We start from the raw sequence: 21,722 nt of genomic DNA, 5'->3' as shown, positions 1-21,722 counted from the left end.
ACAATGAAAAATCAAAGAATAGAGAGCATAGCGGAGTGATGGAAGTGCTCCACAATTAAAAAAAAAAGAACAGGTAGTGCAGTGAGGGTTGTTGAGTTATCTGTCGACCAGCCGACCTCGAGAAATATGCTTTAAAAAGTTTTGATATTTTTTGTTAAAAGTTGTCAAGAATGCTAAAAAGTATCGCCATGGTTCATTGTTTCAGATTGACCTGGTTGATGTTGAATCATCATGGCATTTGACCTTCAAGGTCAAATATTGAGCTGAAAAGGTCACATTTCAATTTTGATCAAAAAATGATCTAATTCAAAAGCCAAAGAGACAGAGACAAAATATTGATCATTTAATGAGTTATCATGCTGTACAGATTGAAAATAATAGGAAATTGTGAAGAAGATTCTGAAGAAAAATGCAAAGAACTCTAAACCCATGTCACTCACAAAATACTGGCCAACTGATATGTCCTAAAATTTGTGTTGCATGGAAATGTTTTAAAAGGTTTGGCCCATAGTTGCATCTTCCACCACTTATTGCTCGTGCCATCTCATCTCCCAATAAATCAAGAGAGTGGGTGGACAACTACATGGCGGCTCTGAGGATGGGAAGAAACGTATCAGCGACGCTGCGGCTGACCGAGAAAGGCTTGCTGATGGAGCTTCTTTACCCATTCCAAATCGACTCAAGAACATTTCAGACTTGACTGGAGGGATTTGGAGATGATGTGGCACAAGATCTGCTGTATCAACCTTTCCTCAGAGAGCCACAAAGAGAAGGGCAAGTCTTCTGCAGGAACGATCAGTGGAAACGATGACCGGCCATTGGACTCTTCTAATCGAAGCCATGGACGCAAATTACCGCCAATGAATTGGGACCTTTGTACGTTTTGTCAACAAAAGGACAAACCAAACCATCCTGACTATGAAACTATCTGAGAAGGTCCTTCACCTCTCCCAGGATGATTTTGTTATACGAGTTCAGACAGCTGATGCAGTCGACATTATTTCTGCTGAAGGCAAATATCACACCCGATGCCAAATTTAGTTTGAAAGGAGGGTGAAGAAGAAGGAGGGACAACATTCTACATGTTCAATCTTCAAGAACTCTGCCATAAATTGCTAGATGGTCTTGCTTTGGGTCATGCCTATGATATGGGAAATGTATGGGAGATGTACCTGATGTACAGATAGGAGATAATCTTTGAAGGAAATTGGAATTTGACCTTTTCACCTCAATATTTGACCTTGAAGGTCAAATGCCACATAGTCTGAAACCTTGGACAATGTTGATACTTTTTAGCACGGTTGATCACTTTTAACAAAAAATGCCGTTTAAAGATTATTTCCAGGCTTTGACCAGTCGACGAAAGCGGGTTACGGGGCCTTTGCTTGCCGAGTCGAACTTACTTTGCCTATTTGTATCTGCGTCTTTGCTCCTTTCTTTCACTCATACTCTCTTATGCCACCATAATTTTACATAAAAAGAAGATTCTAGATGAAGAGACTTTAACACCACCAAATGGAGGTGTATGGTAGAAGCAAAGCTTACTCTGGGCACTCCTGATCGGGGTGCGCGAGCAAACAGTTCTCCCAATGTGTACTCCAGTGCAGCTCCTGTCCTTGTGGAACCCCTCATGTATGGGGTTTTGTGTATTGCTTTCAATACTGCATCTTGCGAATTGTGCTGTGGGAGGTGAAAGATGGTACGATGCCTGGGTCTGTTTCTCCAGCCGCTGAACTCGACGAGTCCTACGCGTACTGCATCAGCCCCGATAGCCAGACCTCGGGCAACTCTGATGGTGAAAGGAAGACACATAATGTAAAGAAGAGCAATGGGAACAAGGAAAAACGTATCAAAACAGGGAGCTAAAAATCATTAATAAATAAAAGCCCAAGTGGTGTATGTTGCTGACCCGATGAGAAATTGTTTGACGACACGAAATTGTGGAAGGCCAATGCTTCCAGAACCATCCACTAAGAACACAAGATCCCCCTTCTGTCTTGCCAGATCACAGCCTTGAAGGAGTAATAGGAGAGTGCATTTGTAATGACAACCCACATAGGTTCACAATTTGCCTTAAAAAAAAATAAAAAAAAAAATACTGTTTTTTTTGAATAAATACTGAATAAAAAAAAAAATACTGAATACCTTATTCACATTAATTTCAAATTTCCAAAAAGGATATTATAAATACTGTACCATGACGAGAGAAAGTAAGATACAGACATGGGTGCATACCTTGTATATGTATAGCAGGCTTCTCTGCATTTCCATGACCGTGACCATGACCGTGACCATGTCCATGCCCATGCCCATGCCCAAACATGAATCCAGGCCAATGGAGATGTTGACCAAAGAAACCACCATGGTGACCATGGCCATGATGACCTCCCTTGTGACCATGAAAGCCTCCTAATCCAAAGAAACCACCGTGATGACCATGGCCATGATGACCTCCTCTGTGACCATGATGGCCTCCTAATCCCAGAAAGCCAGTGCCTCCGTGGTGTTGATGGCCATGACCGTGGTGTTGATGGCCATGACCGTGGTGTTCATGGCCATGACCGTGGTGTTCATGGCCATGACCGTGGTGTTGATGGCCATGATCGTGATGTTTATGGCCATGACCGTGGTGTTCATGGCCATGACCGTGGTGTTCATGGCCATGACCGTGGTGTTGATGGCCATGATCGTGATGTTTATGGCCATGACCGTGGTGGTGATGACCAAAATGGCGTTTGGCTGAATGTGCAGAACAAATAAATAAAGGTAAAATCACAATTAGCCAACAAGGCCATCACGGAACGTTAATAACGTTTTTCACAATACTGCAGAGATGATAAATTGATTTAAAGGAGCTTGTTTGTTTACATAGACAAGGCTCGTGGAAATGCAAGTACACTGGATGGATCAGGAAGTAACAGACAAAAACAGGACGCCAAACACACATGCATGGGGTGGATACAGAAGGCAACTCCAAGGAAGGAAAAATGGAAAGTTGGAAGGAGGAGGAATTTGGGTGGTGTTAACAAGGGTAGAAAAGCTCATGGTTTTGGATTGGGGACAATCTTAGATGGTGGTGAACAGCTGTCTTGAAGACCTATAGAAGACCTACTATAGGGAAGAATAAGATTGAAGAGAATGTGAATGTTGATTCCACAGGTGGGAAAAAGAGGAACAAATGAGTGGAGGTGATCAATGATCCTGAATTTAGGTAGTTTCACCAGAAAGGGGTTGATGGTGGACCGTGTGAGTCCTGCAGAAACCAGGGGTGGACAAGGCACAGAAAGAGCAGAGGGTGCAAGACCAGAAAGGAGGCAGTAGAAGACAGAGTGACTACGGACCTGTCTGTGATGAGCCCATAAACTCATCTTCGTCGTGGGAGGTTCAAATAATCTTGAAGGCCTTTGTTTCCACAGCATCAACCTGAGCAAGGTATGAGGCATGGGAGCCAGCCCAGATGGGAGAGCAGTACTCCATCAAGCTGCGGATGAAGATCTTGTCGGTGGATAGTTCAGATGTGCCAAGGAAGGACTTGTACAATGGAGGATGCCCAGTCGGCGGTTGGCTTTGAAGGCCAACTTTGATAGTGGTTTGCCCAAGAAAGATCATGGCTGATAGTGAGACCCCGGAGTTTGAATGATTTGACTTCAAGAGGGTTGTTAAGAAAGTAGATAGTAGGGTTTGCCAGACGGTCCTTTTGGAGAGAGAGAGATAGATAGAGAGGGAGGGGGAGGGAGTGAGAGATAGAGAGAGATAGAGAGAGAGAGAGAGAGAGAGAGAGAGAGAGACAGAGACAGAGACAGAGACAGACAGAGAGAGAGAGAGAGATGTGAGAGAGATTGTGAGAGATTTGTCAGGATTGAAAGACTTTATTCCAAGTGTTTGACCAGTTTGTGATTTTTTTTCAAGGTTTGAAGAGAGGGAAGAGGCTGCAGCCGACTGTACTTCCTCCTGTCTATGGGTGGAACATGCTGCCCAAAACGTTGAGGCCTACTTTTCTTATTTTCTTTTGCTTTGGAGTTATTTTTTGGTCAAAAATGTTTTTTGTCATTTTTTTGACATTATTTTCTTTTGTTTGGAGTCATTCTTTTTGAAGTAGGGTGTCTCAAAATACATGGAACCCATGTCACTGCTAATAATTCTGCCAATATTAATGTTCTTGTTCTTTTTCTTCAGATTTGAAGAGAGGAGACCATAACAACTCATAATTATCAATCAAAATGCCTTGGACAAAGGAGGAAAAAATATTTTGCGTCACTACTTATTTGGAGACGAAATCATTCAAAACGGTGCAAGCAAAATTTCGCAGGAAGTTCAACTTCAACAACTATCCCCAGAAAAACCAAATTTATCGTTGGGCACACAAATTTCAAGCCACTGGATCAGTAAACAACCTCAACAAGAAGGCAGAAACACCCAGTTCTGGCAGGAAGCTGACTGCAAGATCTCCTGACAATGTGAATGCGGTGAGACATTCTGTCGGAAGGAGCCCGAAAAGGTCCATTCAAAGACGTAGCCAAGAGCTGGGTCTTTCACGTGCGTCAGTGCAAAGAATCTTGATCAAGGATCTTCAGCTGTACCCATACAAGATCCAGATAAAGCATAAACTCACACCAGCTGACATGGCAAAACGTGTTGTGATGTGCCGATGGCTCGAGAACAAGATCGAAGAGGATCCTGACTTTCTTGATGTTTGGTTCAGCGACGAAGCACACTTATTGCTCTGTGGGCATGTCAATAGCAAGAACAATGTGTTCTGGGGCACACAAGCCCCAGACGAGGTGCTTCAGAGGCCCTTGCACTATGCGAAATGCACGGCCTGGGTGGCCATCTCAAAACATGGCATAATCGGACCGTTTTGGTTTGAAGACGCAGACGAGGAGGCAGTCACTGTCACAAAGGAGCGTTACATTGTGGTGCTCAACAAGTTCTGGAGGGGACTTGGGAGACGTCGTGGCGTGAATCGAGATGTGCAATGATTCCAACAAGGTGGGGCAACTCCACATACAGCCAACGTCACGATGGAGTGGCTGGACCACCGATTCCCTGATCGGCTGATCAGCAGGCGCCGCGAACCCGAGTTGTCTCCGCATTCACCCGATCTGAACCCCCCAGATTTTTTTTATCTCTGGGGGTTCTTGAAGGACCACATGTATGAGAATCGTCCTCAATCCATTTCTGAACTGAAAGTGGCCATCACCCAGAAGATTCGTGCCATCAGGAAGGAAGAGTGTGTCAGGGTGATTGACAACTTCGCTCGTCGGCTTCAAGTGTGTCTAAGGCGCAAAGGCGGTCATTTGGAACATGTGCTCTAATAAATGTATCCTTTGAGCTAGAGACCTCAAATCTTCAGTTTTTTAAAATTGTTATCATATCAGCTTCCAGGAAATGTAATCTTTTTTGGAGTTTCTTGGCTGAGTAATAAATTATTTTCATGTTAATGGGTTCCATCTATTTTGAGACACCCTGTATAAAGAATCTTTTAGAATTTTTTGAATTTTTAAACTATTTTTAACTAGAATTTTAAAAGTGATTCTTCACCATTGGGAGATACGGCCAAAAACGATATATAGCAGGATATCTCAAAAAGTTGTGGACGGATGATTTTGATTAAATGTGATTCTTTATTGTGATTTTCTGGTCTACTCGGGGATACAAAACGTAAAGTGTTCACCTGGTGGATGTATGCTTTCCACTGAGTGCCATTCTAGTTTCCTTTGTTATCGCCTCTCCTCCGGTCTTCCTTTGTTATCGCCTCTCCTCCGGTCTTCCTTTGTTATCGCCTCTCCTGTGGTCTTCCTTTGTTATCTCCTCTTCTCTTCTCCTCTTTTCCTTTGTTATTGCCTCTTCTCTGGTCTTCCTTTGTTATCGCCTCTCCTGTATTCTTCCTTTATTATCGCCTCTTCTCCTCTGTTCCTTTGTTATCGCCTCTTCTCTGGTCTTCCTTTTTTATTGCCTCTTGTCTGGTCTTCCTTTGTTATCGCCTCTCCTGTGGTCTTCCTTTGTTATCGCCTCTCCTCCTCTTTTCCTTTTTTATTGCCTCTTCTCTGGTTTTCCGTTGTTATTGCCTCTCCTCCGGTCCTCCTTTCTTATCGCCTCTCCTGTGGTCACCCTTTGTTGTCGCCTTTCCTCTTCTTTTCCTTTGGTATCACCTCTCCTCCGGTCTTCCTTCGTTATCACCTCTCCTCCAGTCATCCTTTGTTATCACCTCTCCTCCGGTCTTCCTTTGTTATCACATCTCCTCCGGTCTTCCTTTGTTATCACCTCTCCTCCGGTCTTCCTTTGTTATCGCCTCTCCTCTGGTCTTCCTTTGGTATCGCCTCTCCTCTGGTCTACCTGTGTTATCACCTTTCCTCGGGTCTTGCTTTGTTATCGACTCTGCTCAGGTCTTCCTTTGTTATCGCCTCTCCTCCTCTTTGCCTTTGTTGTCGCCTCTCCTCTGGTCTTCCTTTGTTGTCGTCTCTCCTGTGGCCTTCCTTTGTTATCGCCTCTCCTCCTCTTTTCCTTTGTTATCGCCTCTTCTCCGGTCTTCCTTTGTTGTCGCCTCTCCTGTGGCCTTCCTTTGTTATCGCCTCTCCTCCTCTTTTCCTTTGTTATCGCCTCTTCTCCGGTCTTCCTTTGTTATCGCCTCTTCTCCTCTTTTCCTTTGTTATTGCCTCTCCTCTGGTCTTCCTTTGCTATCGCCTCTCCTCTGGTCTACCTGTGTTATCAACTTTCCTCGGGTCTTGCTTTGTTATCGACTCTGCTCAGGTCTTCCTTTGTTATCGCCTCTCCTCCTCTTTTCCTTTGTTATCGCCTCTTCTCCGGTCTTCCTTTGTTATCGCCTCTTCTCCTCTTTTCCTTTGTTATCGCCTCTCCTCCTCTTTTCCTTTGTTATCGCCTCTTCTCCGGTCTTCCTTTGTTATCGCCTCTCCTCCTCTTTTCATTTTTTATTGCCTCTTGTCTGGTCTTCCTTTGTTATCGCCTCTCCTCCTCTTTTCCTTTGTTATTGCCTCTCCTCTGGTCTTCCTTTGTTATCGCCTCTCCTGTGGCCTTCCTTTGTTATCGCCTCTCCTCCTCTTTTCATTTTTTATTGCCTCTCCTGTGGCCTTCCTTTGTTATCGCCTCTTCTCCAGTCTTCCTTTGTTGTTTCTTATTTACTTTCAAACAATGTCGAAGAATTGAAATCATGGTGGAAGAACTCAGTTTGGATAGTCAAAATATCAGACTAAAAATGAATATGACAAGGATAAAACCAAGGTTCAACAATGATGTACAAAAGGAAGAGCTTTTCAAATCGATCATTCATTTACAATTGAAGAAACCAGCAATTGCCTTTACTTTGGACAAGTCATGCAAAAGGATCGATACAGATACATTTGAAAACGGAGGAGAAGTACTGGAGCAGGATGGATGGAATTTGGAGAATTCAATAATGGTGTAGCGGTTACCGCTGGATGCACACAATCGCCTTGCACCGGCCAGAACACGGCCAGACGCGCCTCTCCCGGGCATGCCCGGACTCACTGTTCCCGGGCACGCCCGAACCTCCCGGGCACGCCCGGTCTCGTCTTTCCCGGGCATGCCCGCTCTCGCCTTTCCAGGGCTCGCCCAGAGCGTCCGGGCATGCCCGCTATCGCCTTTTCAGGGCTCGCCCAGAGCGTCCGGGCATGCCCGCTATCGCCTTTCCAGGGCTCGCCCAGAGCGTCCGGGCATGCCCGCTATCGCCTTTCCAGGGCGTGCCCAGAGCGCCCGGGCACGCCCAGCCTCGACTTGCCAGGCCGCAGCCAAACACGCCCGGGCAGGTCCAGACTCGCCTTTCCAAGGCTCGCCCTTGACACCCGGGCATGCCCGGTATAGCTTTTGCCGGGCAAACTTCCCGACATAAATGTGTATATATATTGCTGCCCGATAAACGGGCTTGTTGGAATACCTGAGCTGTTTTGTTTCAATAAAGCAACTCGGACGAATTCCGTCTTTGGTCGCGTCAATTCTTTCGACTCGCGTTGGAGCGCAGTTCCTTCAATGGCATGAAAAGCAAACTGTCATGCATCTGAAAAGGAAAGTTTCCAATCGGTGTATTCTCCTGGCAATGTCATGTGGGCAGTGAAACATGATCTCCAACGAATAAGGACAAGCCCTGGAAAGCAGAGAGCTGTAGAAAGATGGCGTCTTGGTGTAAGTATAGCAAATGTGACAAGAATCAGACGATTCAGGTGGGACGAAAGGATCAGATGGAAAACAAAATTCCATGACACTTCGATCACAACTGAAAAAAAGGTTAAACGAAACTTGTCTGGACACGAAGCAAGAACGGACAACCGGTGGACAACAATAATTATAGATTGGCAACCGGTGGACAACAATAATTACAAATTGGCAACCGGTGGACAACAGTAATTACAAACTGGCAACTGGCGGACAACAATAATTACAAACTGGCAACCAGTGGACAACAGTACTTACAAATTGGCAACCGGTAGACAACAATAATTACAAGCTGGCAACCGATGGACAACAATAATTACAAACTGGCAACCGGTGGACAACAATAATTACAAATTGACAACCGGTGGACAACAATAATTACAAACTGGCAACCGGTAGACAACAATAATTACAAACTGGCAACCAGTGGACAACAATAATTACAAATTGGCAACCGATGGACAACAATAATTACAAACTGGCAACCGGTGGACAACAACAATTACAAATTGGCAACCGGTGGACAACAATAATTACAAATTGGCAACCGGTGGACAACAATAATTACAAATTGGCAACCGGTGGACAACAATAATTACAAACTGGCAACCTGTGGGCAACAATAATTACAAATTGGCAACCGGTAGACAACAATAATTACAAACTGGCAACCGGTGGACAACAAAAATTACAAATTGGCAACCGGTGGACAACAAAAATTACAAATTGGCAACCGGTGGACAACAAAAATTACAAATTGGCAACCCGTGGTTCAAAATTAAATTTCAAAAGTACCTGCAGAAATAAAGAGTGAGATTGCAATGTGGGTGCAACATGGAAGTGATGTGCCATCTTACCTAGCTCATTTGAGACTTCTTCTCCAGTAACCTGCACAAATGCAAGAGTTCAGGTAATCAACAATGAAAGGTAAACAACACAAGGACATTCCGTATCACCTTTCACATAGCACTGTTAGGGATATTTTCCTACAGTAGTATGTAATAGATGAACCAAAAAATTCAATGTCCATCAACTTGTCAGAAGAGAGTCACAAATTTTAATTCCCGAGGAGGACAACACTTTCTGTCTGCCAGAAAATACACAGCAAGAACAATAACCTTTATCAAACCATATTACAATTCACAAATTACATTTCAAGATTCACAGAAGGTCCCAAGTGAAATCCTGGTACAGTAGGGATGCACAAAGAAATGCCACACCAAACACCAGCATGCATAGAGTACAGTTAACATACAGTGTAAACATACAGAATCGACCAGCCAAGTAAAACATCCTAAGAACAGCAAACAACATCTTACAGACCAGTGCTAATCCTGGTTATTTGGTCATCCGTTCTGATTTTTAAAACATTTCAAGTGGGAGGAGCAAGAGGAGGGGGGGAGGAGCGAAGAGAGGGGAGGAGTGCAGTCGGATTGGTTGGGCAAAGTTTGGGTGGGAGGGCGCAAGGATCGGGAGGAATCTTGAGATGAGGGTGCTTCCCGCTGAGAGCAGGTTTGCATTTCAAATTCTTTCTGTTTTCCCATTGTCTCCTGCCAGACATCTCGGAATCACCTTCTCTCTAATCCTGTATGAAGACTTCAAGAACATTTGAAGGTCATTCTCAGCGAAGTGGATATATCCTTTACTCATTTTTGACACGACAAGGACAAAGACCACTTGCTTTATTTCAAAGCACATTTTTAAAACAATATTATCCTTAGTCATAATTAAATAATTACAGTGCCTTTATTATTAAAACTATACCACATGATTCTACCATTCTGTGTAATTGTTTGATGCAAGGGGTTATTATACAATATTGCAAATTAACAAACTCGTAACATGAGTTTTGATAAGTCATGTTAAAACTTCAAAATAGGCATGCAATTAAATAAGAAAAGTCCTTACTCAATTAAAACAGTCACTTCAATAGCTATGGCAATCCCATCCTTTTTCAATCTGCAAACTCATCTTTTCCCTCATAAGTCAAATCCTACTGCAATCCCACAAAATATTCTACTGAGAAGCAGAGAGCCAGAGAGGGCTAGCCTCCATGGATTTTCTATAGGATTTTTCATATTTCAGACTAACCCTTATCAAATACTAATGAAGCTATTTTGATTCAGTGTTTAGTTATCGTTCTTGTTGAGAGATTTTCCTGAGAATGCTGGCAATTTCATAAAACTATTTATTAAATAAAGTCCTAGTAAGAAAAAAAAAACGTGCGCTGGGCCCATTTTAACAATGGTCAGCGGAGAGTGATCCTTTCACACCCCCCCCCCCCCCCCCCCCCCCCCCCCCATTGCTTGACTCTGCAAAATAATCACCAAGTACTTTACATTCACTTATCAAGACAATATCTAATCCAGACTTCGTGCTGAGTCGATTATTCCCAGTCACAATGAAAGCTTGCACACCGAGCACATTGGTAAGCAAACCTTGATAATCCAGCAATTACCTGGTTAGACATTGTGGCATCAGTTGTATTATTTAATTATTTACCAAGAAAACAATATCTTCTCTCCAATTTGCTTATACGTATAATTCAATAAAGACATACACGATCCAACATCACATTATTTTTCCAAAAACACATCCCATCTGTATTACATACTAGCAGAAGTACCCGGCATTGCCGGGCGGGGGGAGGGCAGGGGAGGGGAACGGGGGGGAGGGGAGAAGAGGGAGGGGGGAGAGGTGGAGAAGAGGGGGAGGGGGGAGGGGGAGAGGGGAGAAGAGGGGGGATGGGGAAGGGGGTGGGAGGGATGGGAGGGGGGGAGGGGGAGGGGAGGGGGAGGGGGGAGGGGGAGGGGAGGGGGGGAGGGGGAGGGGAGGGGGGGAGGGGGAAGGGGGAGGGTGAGGGATGGGAGGGGTGAGGGGGGGTGGGAGGGGGGAGGGGGGAGGGGGGAGGGGGAATGGGAGGGGCCAGTCAACAATGACGTTGCAGTTCTCATGGTCGGAGAGCAGCACAACAATCGCGACATCGTCCTGCATCTTCGCAAGAGCACGAAGTGGATTTGGAGACTCACCGATCCTGTGACCCATGCCCCCTCCAGTACCGGCGTTGCCGGGCGGGGGAAGGGAGACCCGTACTTTCCCAGCCCGTACATTCGCCCTCTCGACTCAAGCTCGTATTCGATTCGTATTCGAAATCGAAAGGGGGAAAGGGGAAATCCTTCGTATTCGAATTCGTAAACACGAATTATGAATTAAAATTTAATTCATATCAGCACAAAATCGACACAAAACACGATCGCATAAAGGTGAAAAAACGCAATCGCTTTTCGCCCTGAATTACGTGCAAACGTGTGACGTGTGACGGGATGGAACATCACGTGATCGCTCTGAGCGAATCAGCGAGCTGTTCTGGCACTGGCTGAGATTAGCGGGTACTTCGCTGAAATGCGCTGAGGTAAATATGAATAAAAAATATGGATCTCGTCAATATGGTCTCGGCCATGTTCGTCCCAGGCTCAATGGCCATGTCTATGCCAAATATCAAGCACGTGAGCCTCTCCGTTTCGGAGTCTATCGGTAACATAACACACACACACAAACTGTGTTTTATATATATAGATTGCAGGAGGGGGGGTGGTGGTCGATTGTGAGGGATCTGAGTGATGTTTAGTGTTGTAGGAGGAGGTGGTGGTCGATTCCAAGGGATCTGAGTGATATATAGTATTGTAGGAGGAGGGTGGTGGTCGATTCCAAGGGATCTGAGTGATATATAGTATTGTAGGAGGGTGTGGTGGTCGATTTCAAGGGATCCGAGTGATATATAGTATTGTAGGAGGAGGTGGTGGTCGATTCCAAGGGATCTGAGTGATATATAGTATTGTAGGAGGAGGGGTGGGGGGTCGATTCCAAGGGATCTGAGTGATATATAGTATTGTAGGAGGAGGTGGTGGTCGATTCCAAGGGATCTGAGTGATATATAGTATTGTAGGAGGAGGTGGTGGTCGATTCCGAGGGATCTGAGTGATATATAGTATTGTAGGAGGAGGTGGTGGTCGATTCCGAGGGATCTGAGTGATATATAGTATTGTAGGAGGAGGGTGGTGGTCGATTCCAAGGGATCTGAGTGATATATAGTATTGTAGGAGGAGGTGGTGGTCGATTCCAAGGGATCTGGGGTGATATTTAGTATTGTAGGAGGGGGGTGGGTGGTCGATTGTGAGGGATCTGAGTGATATTAGTATTGCAGGAGGAGGTGTGGTGGTCGATTCCAAGGGATCTGGGTGATATTTAGTATTGTAGGAGGGGGTGGTGGTCGATTCCAAGGGATCTGGGTGATATTTAGTATTGTAGGAGGGGGTCGTGGTCGATTGTGAGGGATCTGAGTGATATATAGTATTGTAGGAGGAGGTGGTGGTCGATTCCAAGGGATCTGAGTGATATATAGTATTGTAGGAGGAGGTGGTGGTCGATTCCAAGGGATCTGAGTGATATATAGTATTGTAGGAGGAGGTGGTGGTCGATTCCAAGGGATCTGGGTGATATATAGTATTGTAGGAGGAGGGGGTGGTCGATTCCAAGGGATCTGAGTGATATATAGTAATGTAGGATGAGGTGGTGGTCGATTCCAAGGGATCTGGGTGATATTTAGTATTGTAGGAGGGGGTGGTTGTCGATTGTGAGGTATCTGAGTGATATTTAGTATTGCAGGAGGAGGTGGTGGTCGATTCCAAGGGATCTGGGTGATATTTAGTATTGTAGGAGGAGGTGGTGGTCGATTCCAAGGGATCTGGGTGATATTTAGTATTGTAGGAGGGGGTGGTGGTCGATTCCAAAGGATCTGGGTGATATTTAGTATTGTAGGAGGGGGTGGTCGTCGATTGTGAGGGATCTGAGTGATATATAGTATTGTAGGAGGAGGTGGTGGTCGATTCCAAGGGATCTGAGTGATATATAGTATTGTAGGAGGAGGTGGTGGTCGATTCCAAGGGATCTGAGTGATATATAGTATTGTAGGAGGAGGTGGTGGTCGATTCCGAGGGATCTGGGTGATATATAGTATTGTAGGAGGAGGTGGGGGTCGATTGCAAGGGATCTGAGTGATATATAGTATTGTAGGAGGAGGTGGTGGTCGATTCCGAGGGATCTGAGTGATATATAGTATTGTAGGAGGAGGTGGGGGTCGATTCCAAGGGATCTGAGTGATATATAGTATTGTAGGAGGAGGTGGTGGTCGATTCCAAGGGATCTGGGTGATATGTAGTATTGTAGGAGGGGGTGGTGGTCGATTCCAAGGGATCTGGGTGATATTTAGTATTGTAGGAGGAGGTGGTGGTCGATTCCAAGGGATCTGAGTGATATATAGTATTGTAGGAGGGGGTGGTGGTCGATTCCAAGGGATCTGGGTGATATATAGTATTGTAGGAGGAGGTGGTGGTCGATTCCAAGGGATCTAAGTGATATATAGTATTGTAGGAGGGGGTGGTGGTCGATTCCAAGGGATCTGGGTGATATTTAGTATTGTAGGAGGAGGTGGTGGTCGATTCCAAGGGATCTGGGTGATATATAGTATTGTAGGAGGAGGTGGTGGTCGATTCCAAGGGATCTGGGTGATATTTAGTATTGTAGGAGGAGGTGGTGGTCGATTCCAAGGGATCTGGGTGATATATAGTATTGTAGGAGGAGGTGGTGGTCGATTCCAAGGGATCTGGGTGATATTTAGTATTGTAGGAGGAGGTGGTGGTCGATTCCAAGGGATCTGAGTGATATATAGTATTGTAGGAGGAGGTGGTGGTCGATTCCAAGGGATCTGGGTGATATATAGTATTGTAGGAGGAGGTGGTGGTCGATTCCAAGGGATCTGAGTGATATATAGTATTGTAGGAGGGGGTGGTGGTCGATTCCAAGGGATCTGGGTGATATTTAGTATTGTAGGAGGGGGTGGTGGTGGTCGATTGTGAGGGATCTGGGTGATATTTAGTATTGCAGGAGGAGGTGGTGGTCGATTCCAAGGGATCTGAGTGATATATAGTATTGTAGGAGGGGGTGGTGGTCGATTCCAAGGGATCTGGGTGATATTTAGTATTGTAGGAGGGGGTGGTGGTGGTCGATTGTGAGGGATCTGAGTGATATTTAGTATTGTAGGAGGGGGTGGTGGTGGTCGATTGTGAGGGATCTGGGTGATATTTAGTATTGCAGGAGGGGGTGGTGGTGGTCGATTGTGAGGGATCTGGGTGATATTTAGTATTGCAGGAGGGGGTGGTGGTGGTCGATTGTGAGGGATCTGGGTGATATTTAGTATTGTAGGAGGAGGTGGTGGTCGATTCCAAGGGATCTGGGTGATACATAGTATTGTTGGAGGAGGTGGTGGTCGATTCCAAGGGATCTGAGTGATATATAGTATTGTAGGAGGGGGTGGTGGTCGATTCCAAGGGATCTGGGTGATATTTAGTATTGTAGGAGGGGGTGGTGGTGGCCGATTGTGAGGGATCTGGGTGATATTTAGTATTGCAGGAGGGGGTGGTGGTCGATTGTGAGGGATCTGAGTGATATTTAGTATTGTAGGAGGGGGTGGTGGTGGTCGATTGTGAGGGATCTGGGTGATATTTAGTATTGTAGGAGGGGGTGGTGGTCGATTCCAAGGGATCTGGGTGATATTTAGTATTGTAGGAGGGGGTGGTGGTCGATTGTGAGGGATCTGAGTGATATTTAGTATTGCAGGAGGAGGTGGTGGTGGTCGATTGTGAGGGATCTGAGTGATATATATATATATATAGTCGCGCGGCAAGGAACATCACGTGATCGCTCTGAACGATCGATTGCAACTCTGCGTCCTGTCGTGGGCGTGGCCAACGTGGCCTCATGCGCCCACGTGATTGGCTAACTCGAGCTCGAGAGAGCCTTAATGCGCTACATTATGGCAAAAAATATGAATCTAAAGATGAAAGGGAAAAAAACCTATGTGGTGTGAATGGCAATGTTCGTCGCTTAAATGTGAAAAAAGGCAATTGCTTTTCACTCTGAAATACGTGCGAACGCGTCACTGAGTTAATGGCGGCAAGGAACATCACGTGATTGCTCTGAGCGAATCAGCGCGCTGCTCTGCGACCGGTCAGATTCCGTGCATAATATGCCTTGCTGAAATGCGCTGAGGTAAAAATATGGTTTAAAAATATTATGAAATCAATTTTTAGGTCGGCCATGTTCTTACCAGGTTCAATGGCCATGTCTGTGCCAAATATCAAGTACGTGAGCCTCTCCGTTTAGGAGTCTATCGGTAACATTACACACACACACACACACACACGCACACACACACACACACACACACACACACACACACACACACACACACACACACAAACTGTGTTTTATATATATAGATTCCCCTATTTGTAATAATGTTCCATCAGTCATTGATGACAATATGTGGTTCACCATTGCTTCCACTAAGAATTTTACTCTTCTCGAGCCACGATTCTGGGCAGTGCCGGAGACAACTTGCCAACTGCAGGGGATCCCAAATTTTGCATGGAAACCACAAAAAGACACTTGCAGACTAGGAATGGAGGGTTGTGGCTCATAGAAATTGTTTGCTTCATACATTTACACTTCCACAGCACCTTACCCCGCACAATCTTGAGGAAAAAGACATCGGAAGGGTCTTTAACGCTTCCGAGCACGATCTATATTTCCTACGCGCCGCCATTTTTTCTGAATTTCAATATTTCCCAATGCTGAGAGAGCAGCATAATTCGAGCAGGTCGAGTTTTGAGGTCAGATTGGGAGAATTGATGAGTCGGATTACTTTGGATTGAATTCTGTCCAGTAAGTGTGTGGAGCTGGAACCTCCCCAGATGTGAGAGCAGTACTCGTTTATACAAGGTCGAATCAATCCTTTGTTCAAGTATATAATTCAATTGAAATAAAATAACGATTTAGAGGTTGTCCAATTTGTATTCAAAACATATACCGGTAATTCAATTATAATGAAGTAGTTGCTCGATGATAGACTGACGTCTGCAGATAAGCAGACAGACAGACAAAGTGACCCAATTGCTTAACCATGCTTTTTGCTTCGCGCTCGCTGGGGTAACAAGGCAACCACATGTTAATCACAACTCACTTATGTCCAATATATTACATAGGAAACAAATTAACTCGATGCCTCATTTAAGGACTGTCTATCTCTCTCTCTCTGTCTCTGTCTCTGTCTCTCGTTTGAAATGCATTTCTTTGAACCTCTAGTTCTATTGACCGACATATTGTCCACGATATATAGAGAGGGCTGTGGCGAGGCAAGAACTGGAAGGTAACTTGCCTTCTCTTTCTGCTTGGGAGGTCAATGCTTCTGATTGGAGCCTGTAGCCACTTCATAAGGTTCACAATCTGTGTGCTTCTGTCCTTAGCAAGAAGAACCCAATTAAAAAAAAACTCAGTTCAAGGTGAAGGTCTTACACGCCAAGGAGTATTAAACCAACATTTAGGGTTTTTCTCTCTTTTTCTGCCAATGTCCGAGGACCTTTGGAATGAACTTTTGCCCCAATAACGTGAATAAAAAGTAGGCGGAGTTGACATATTTTTTGACCTTGACCTATTGCAGGTCATGACCTAAGTATAGGCATTTTAACATCTATCAGCAAAACGTGACAAAGATTTGTCCGATGGGAATGAAATTGCCCTCACTAGATAGCCCAGAGAAAGCCGCATTTAAGATTAATTTACATCATGCCCCTCTGAGATGAAGGCAAATGGCCTGGTTGCATAAAAATTCCCTTAAGAACCACCTTTAGAGTCCATTTTTCCCCACAGAGCAGGGTTTGGCCTTTTTCGGGCACCGTGGTCCCCTTTTCGAAGCAATGTTTTATGGCCGGATGCCCTTCCTGCCACCAACCCTGTTAGTCGCCTCTTACAACACACAGAGAATTACCAGTGAACTGGTACTCAATTATGCCGACATCGGAAGGATGACAGGCTGAATCAACCCACCTGGTGTTAATTCAGCGATCGACCGGGATTCAAACCCAGGATCCTAGGATCCCAAAATGGCACCCTAACCGCTAAACCAACAACAATCCTTAAGGAATGCTGTAATTTCTCAGCATAAGGATTTCCTTAAGTGCGCTTGCATAAACAACCCTTAATAGACCAAACGGATTTATGGAAAAAGGCCATGCATAAGCTTTTGGGTGCATTTTTGGGTAAAAGTTGTGAAGTCAAAGTAAAAGAGCTGCATGGAAAACATGATACGTATATAAATGCTTGTTCAAAGAAATTGTCCAAAAATGGCAATTTGGCGGCCATTGTGTTTATGCTAATTAGAAGGTAAAACACTCAAAATTCGGCTTGGGAACCGGGGTAATCGAATTCAGCATACCCTAATTATGTTAAAAAGTGAGGTTCCCAACTTTTACCCAGAAATGCACCCAACATTCACATTTCTCAGAAATCCGTCTAGTCTAACACATAGCATGTTGTTTAAAAAAAGTTATGGATGAGTATTGACAAAACTTGGTGGATGAGTTGGGTAATTGACAAGAACAATGCGATTAGATTTTTGTTCAGGTCTGAATCCAGATCCGGCCTATAACTGGGATAGAAAACGTAAACTGTTCAGCCTGGTGGAGGTATGCGCTCCACCGAGTGCCGTTCTATTTACTCCTGTTATTACTGTAATATGTTATTATTCCTGGGGCTTATGGCTCACCTTGGTAGATGGTATAAACAAATCTTGTATAAGCAGCTAAAACCATGTCCTGGGACTTAGAACTCACCCTGTAGATAGCCTATAGCAAAGTGGGTATACAATTAATTTACATGATACACCTCTGGGTCAAAGGTCAAGTTCAAATGGGTAGCCCGACCCGGGTAGCCCGACGCCAGAGAGGGCGGTAGTCGGTTAAGGGAGCCAGAGGGCCTTTCCCAGGTAGGTTAGGGTGAGGAGCAGGTAAGCTCGTGAGGCAACTACAGTGGCGGAGGTGTGCAGGTGAGCGGACTTTATACTTCTCCCTCCCCACCCCCCCCCTTCCCACGCCTCCTTCCCCCGGGCCCTCTCCCTTCCACACATCTCCCTGCTCTCGGATGTTGTGTGTGTGTGCTTCCCCTTTTCTCCCCATCTTGTCTTCCGCTCCCTCTTTTTGTGTATTTTGTTTGTCTGGTCGATTTGTTTGTGAAGTTAATGTTAGCTCTTTCACGAGCCTCGATTCAGTATACAAACAAAAAAAAAAAAAAAAAAAAAAATGGCGGTATGAAAAACGTGTTTTTATTGTCATTGCTCAATTTTGTCAATGCAAAATCTCAAAGACTGCTTGGCCTTCCAAGATGTTCTTACATCCTAAATAGTGTACCTGCACTATAGCCATACACCTGATATTTGATTAGTGTGCTTGACCTACTTTTTTCGGATTTTGACCTAATTAACAAAAATATCTTTTTGAACATAAGTTAAATAATTTTCCTGTGATTTTCATGATGTTGAGTTTTATGGATAGATTGTAGATGGGGACACATTTTTCTATTGACAATCTACCTCTATATTGTGAAGGTCAATGTCATGTGGTGGTCCAAAGTAAAATATGGCCATCAGTAAATTACGGGCCAGGATTCATCATCGGATTCCTCTGTCCTCCAGTAGCTCCAAGTTTCACACATTCCTCCATCAATCCAGGTTCACTGCTCAACTGCACTCTTCCATTCGCCTTTACTCCCAACCCCTCCAGAGCTTCACGTTGGTGGTGTATTTCCTTCGATCTCAAGTCGTCCACCATCGCGACCCATCATGTTTTCTCTCCTCATCCATATCCTTCCCTCCATTTTCTCTCTCGTCATTCCCTTTGTTCATCCGCTTTGTTGCGTCCACGTATTGTCCAACTGTCCCATTTATCAGTGCGTCGCTTGATATACCCAATATCTCCTGACGTTTCCATGAGCCGAGACTCGGTTTAACCAGAAATTTAAAAAGTAGATATTTCTTACTGTCACCTGTTTGAGAAATGAACGTGAAACGAATGCACATCAAAAAAGCAATGATAAACTAGAACGGGCACTCGGTAGAGCGCATACCTTCGCCGCAGCTACTGTTCTGTACTTGGCATGGGAGTGTAGGGAACAGAACAGTGAACAGTTTGGTGCTGATTTCATGCAAATCGGATAAGAATTGACCGAGTTATGACAAAAAACGCACATTTTGCAAGGTCGTGACCCCCCTGACCTTTGACCCCCAACCGCTAACAAGGGTAATGTCTTCACTGGGTCATGTCGTATATCACAAGATCGGGCATTGAATTCTGAACATTTTGGCATTAGTTGCATGCCAATTGGATAAAAATTGACCGCGCTATGGTAAAAATACGATTTTGACCTTTTCGTGACCTTGACCTTGACCTTTGACCCGATTGCTCCCAAAATCTAATCAAATGTGTCCCGTATAATAACCAATCATCCCACCAAATTTCATGCAATTCGGTTGAATACTTTTTGAGTTATGCGAATAACATACACACACACACACACACAGACATACAAATAAATACACAGCGATCAAAACATAACCTTCCGCTTTTGCGAAGGTAACTAGAACTCCATTCAGTAGAGCGCATACTCCCGCCGTGGGTCAAGTTGGAATAGTACGATTTCACAAAAGTTTGAGGGAGTAGTTCAGTGACAACACAAGACAGACACTGCACAGATAGATATATTTAGAATAGAATATATAGAAGATAATGTAAAAAAAACAAGGCAATTTCACTTACATTTTCGGATTCAGCGTTCAATTCTATATAAGTGAGTGTATTGTGAGGCATGTGTGACTTCAAATATAATTGTAAGCCAGGAAAACGTTCGTTTCATTCCTTAGGGATACAACATGTAAAACTGGCCCAAACGTGAAAACAAAACTCGCTCGTTTTAAGTCGAACAAGCTAATGCGACCACTCATTCTTCTGGGAAGAATCCCGTGCACATGCTGATCACACTTATAAGTCACCTAAGTCTTTATAAGTTCATCAAATACTGACACCGCGATTGACATTCGCTGAGGTAAATGTTGATATCTCTTTGAGGTATAAAAAAACAAAACCAAAAAAAACAGTTTTAAAGCATTATACGTATCAAACGATACATTTTATGAAACGGGGAAACCGAATACACACTTTGGTGGTTTTAAAATGACAGAATATGTCTTTCCTAGAAAGAAAGAAAAAGAACCGTGAAGACGACGCTGATAACAAATTACACCGCTCTAACGCATAACCACGAGTTTAAACTACTTTTACAACAAATATGAAAACTATTTTCATATCACAATGTTAAATATAGAATATATAGAAGATAATGTAAAAAAAAAAATGAGCCCTATCTTCCAATGGCAAACAATCCTTCAAAAAATTCCTGGTACCGGAATAATATCCTGAGCTTCACCAAAAACTAATCAATTCTTCCTTATCACAAGGGCAATCATCCCACCAACTTTCATCCAAATCCGTTCAGAACTTTTCCAGATAGGTTGTTCACAAACACACGAACACACACACACACACACACACACACACACACACACACACACACACACACACACACACACACACACACACACACACACACACACACACACACACACACACCAACACACACACACACCAACACACACACACACGGACACGAGTGACTGCATTACCCCCTGGCGGGAGTAAAGATAAGCTGAGGCAGAAGGTGGACAAATAGCGCAAAGTGCTCCGACAACGACGTCTGCTTGTACCTGGAGCACAATGTACATGGAAATGGAGATTAGCACGGCAAGCCACACGAGCCGTCCCATGATGTCTGTCTGTCTGTCCTTCCAGCCAGGGATGGAACAAACAGGATCGTGGAGTGCTGACCACCGATGGGAAGCTCACGTTTTGGGCGTTAACTTTTCCTCAAAACAAACGAGAGCAAGTCCTAGGAGCAGTCTGCCCTCAATCTGTCTCATCCCAACTTATATACATGTGTAGAAGAACCACCTGGGGCTGGGGGCGGAGCTTCTTGGGAATGCTAAAAACTTTCCTTTGTGTAAATAGGTAAAACGGTTTTTTAAAATCAAAGCCATTCTGAATAACTAAATAAAAACCAGAAAATTAAGAGCCCGCGACTCCAAGGTGTACACGGAGTTCCACCGATGGATTCGGACTCTCCTGACAGGTGTACACTTTTCTCTTTACGGTCTGCACAGAGCTGTCTTTACACTCAATTTCTATGTACAAGTGTGCTCTTTGACCTCAGGTCACGATTTCATTCATCTTTCAATGAATCGTTAGTTTCATCAAAACGTACGATCAGGGCCGGATTTAGAGTCGCGGGGGCCCAGGGGCACACAACTTGTGAGGGACCTCGTGGCAAACAACTTTTGGGGGGCCCAGGGGCAAACAACTTATGAGGGACCTCGTGGCAAACAACTTTTGGGGGTCCAGGGGCAAACAACTTGTGAGGGACCTCGTGGCAAACAACTTTTGGGGGGCCCAGGGGCAAACAACTTATGAGGGACCTCGTGGCAAACAACTTTTGGGGGGCCCAGGGGCACACAACTTGTGAGGGACATCGTGGAA

The 21,722-nt window shown here is 44.6% G+C and overlaps 1 protein-coding gene across 2 annotated transcripts in view; it reads right to left on the bottom strand.

Moving 5' to 3' along the window:
• The window catches only part of LOC137439529 (collagen alpha-3(VI) chain), a 56,276-nt gene extending 35,159 nt beyond the window's left edge, over nt 1–21,117 (bottom strand). The window contains exons 1-5 of one of the 2 annotated variants that reach the window (XM_078768111.1): nt 20,897–21,117; nt 9,045–9,075; nt 2,236–2,739; nt 1,910–2,012; nt 1,546–1,789 (exon numbers count right to left, since the gene is read on the bottom strand). In XM_078768111.1, coding sequence (XP_078624237.1) covers nt 1,546–1,789; nt 1,910–2,012; nt 2,236–2,739; nt 9,045–9,075; nt 20,897–20,956 — 942 coding nt within the window. In that variant the 5' untranslated portion in view covers nt 20,957–21,117. The remainder of the gene's footprint in view (nt 1–1,545; nt 1,790–1,909; nt 2,013–2,235; nt 2,740–9,044; nt 9,076–20,896) is intronic. The other variant, XM_068135362.2, reaches the window with a different exon arrangement.
• Between the last annotated feature and the right edge of the window lie 605 nt (nt 21,118–21,722).

Source organism: Myxine glutinosa, chromosome 14, assembly GCF_964187855.1.
Source record: "Myxine glutinosa chromosome 14, kmMyxGlut1.1, whole genome shotgun sequence".
NCBI classification, from domain to species: domain Eukaryota; kingdom Metazoa; phylum Chordata; class Myxini; order Myxiniformes; family Myxinidae; genus Myxine; species Myxine glutinosa.
This window is presented reverse-complemented; position numbering and strand designations above follow the sequence as displayed.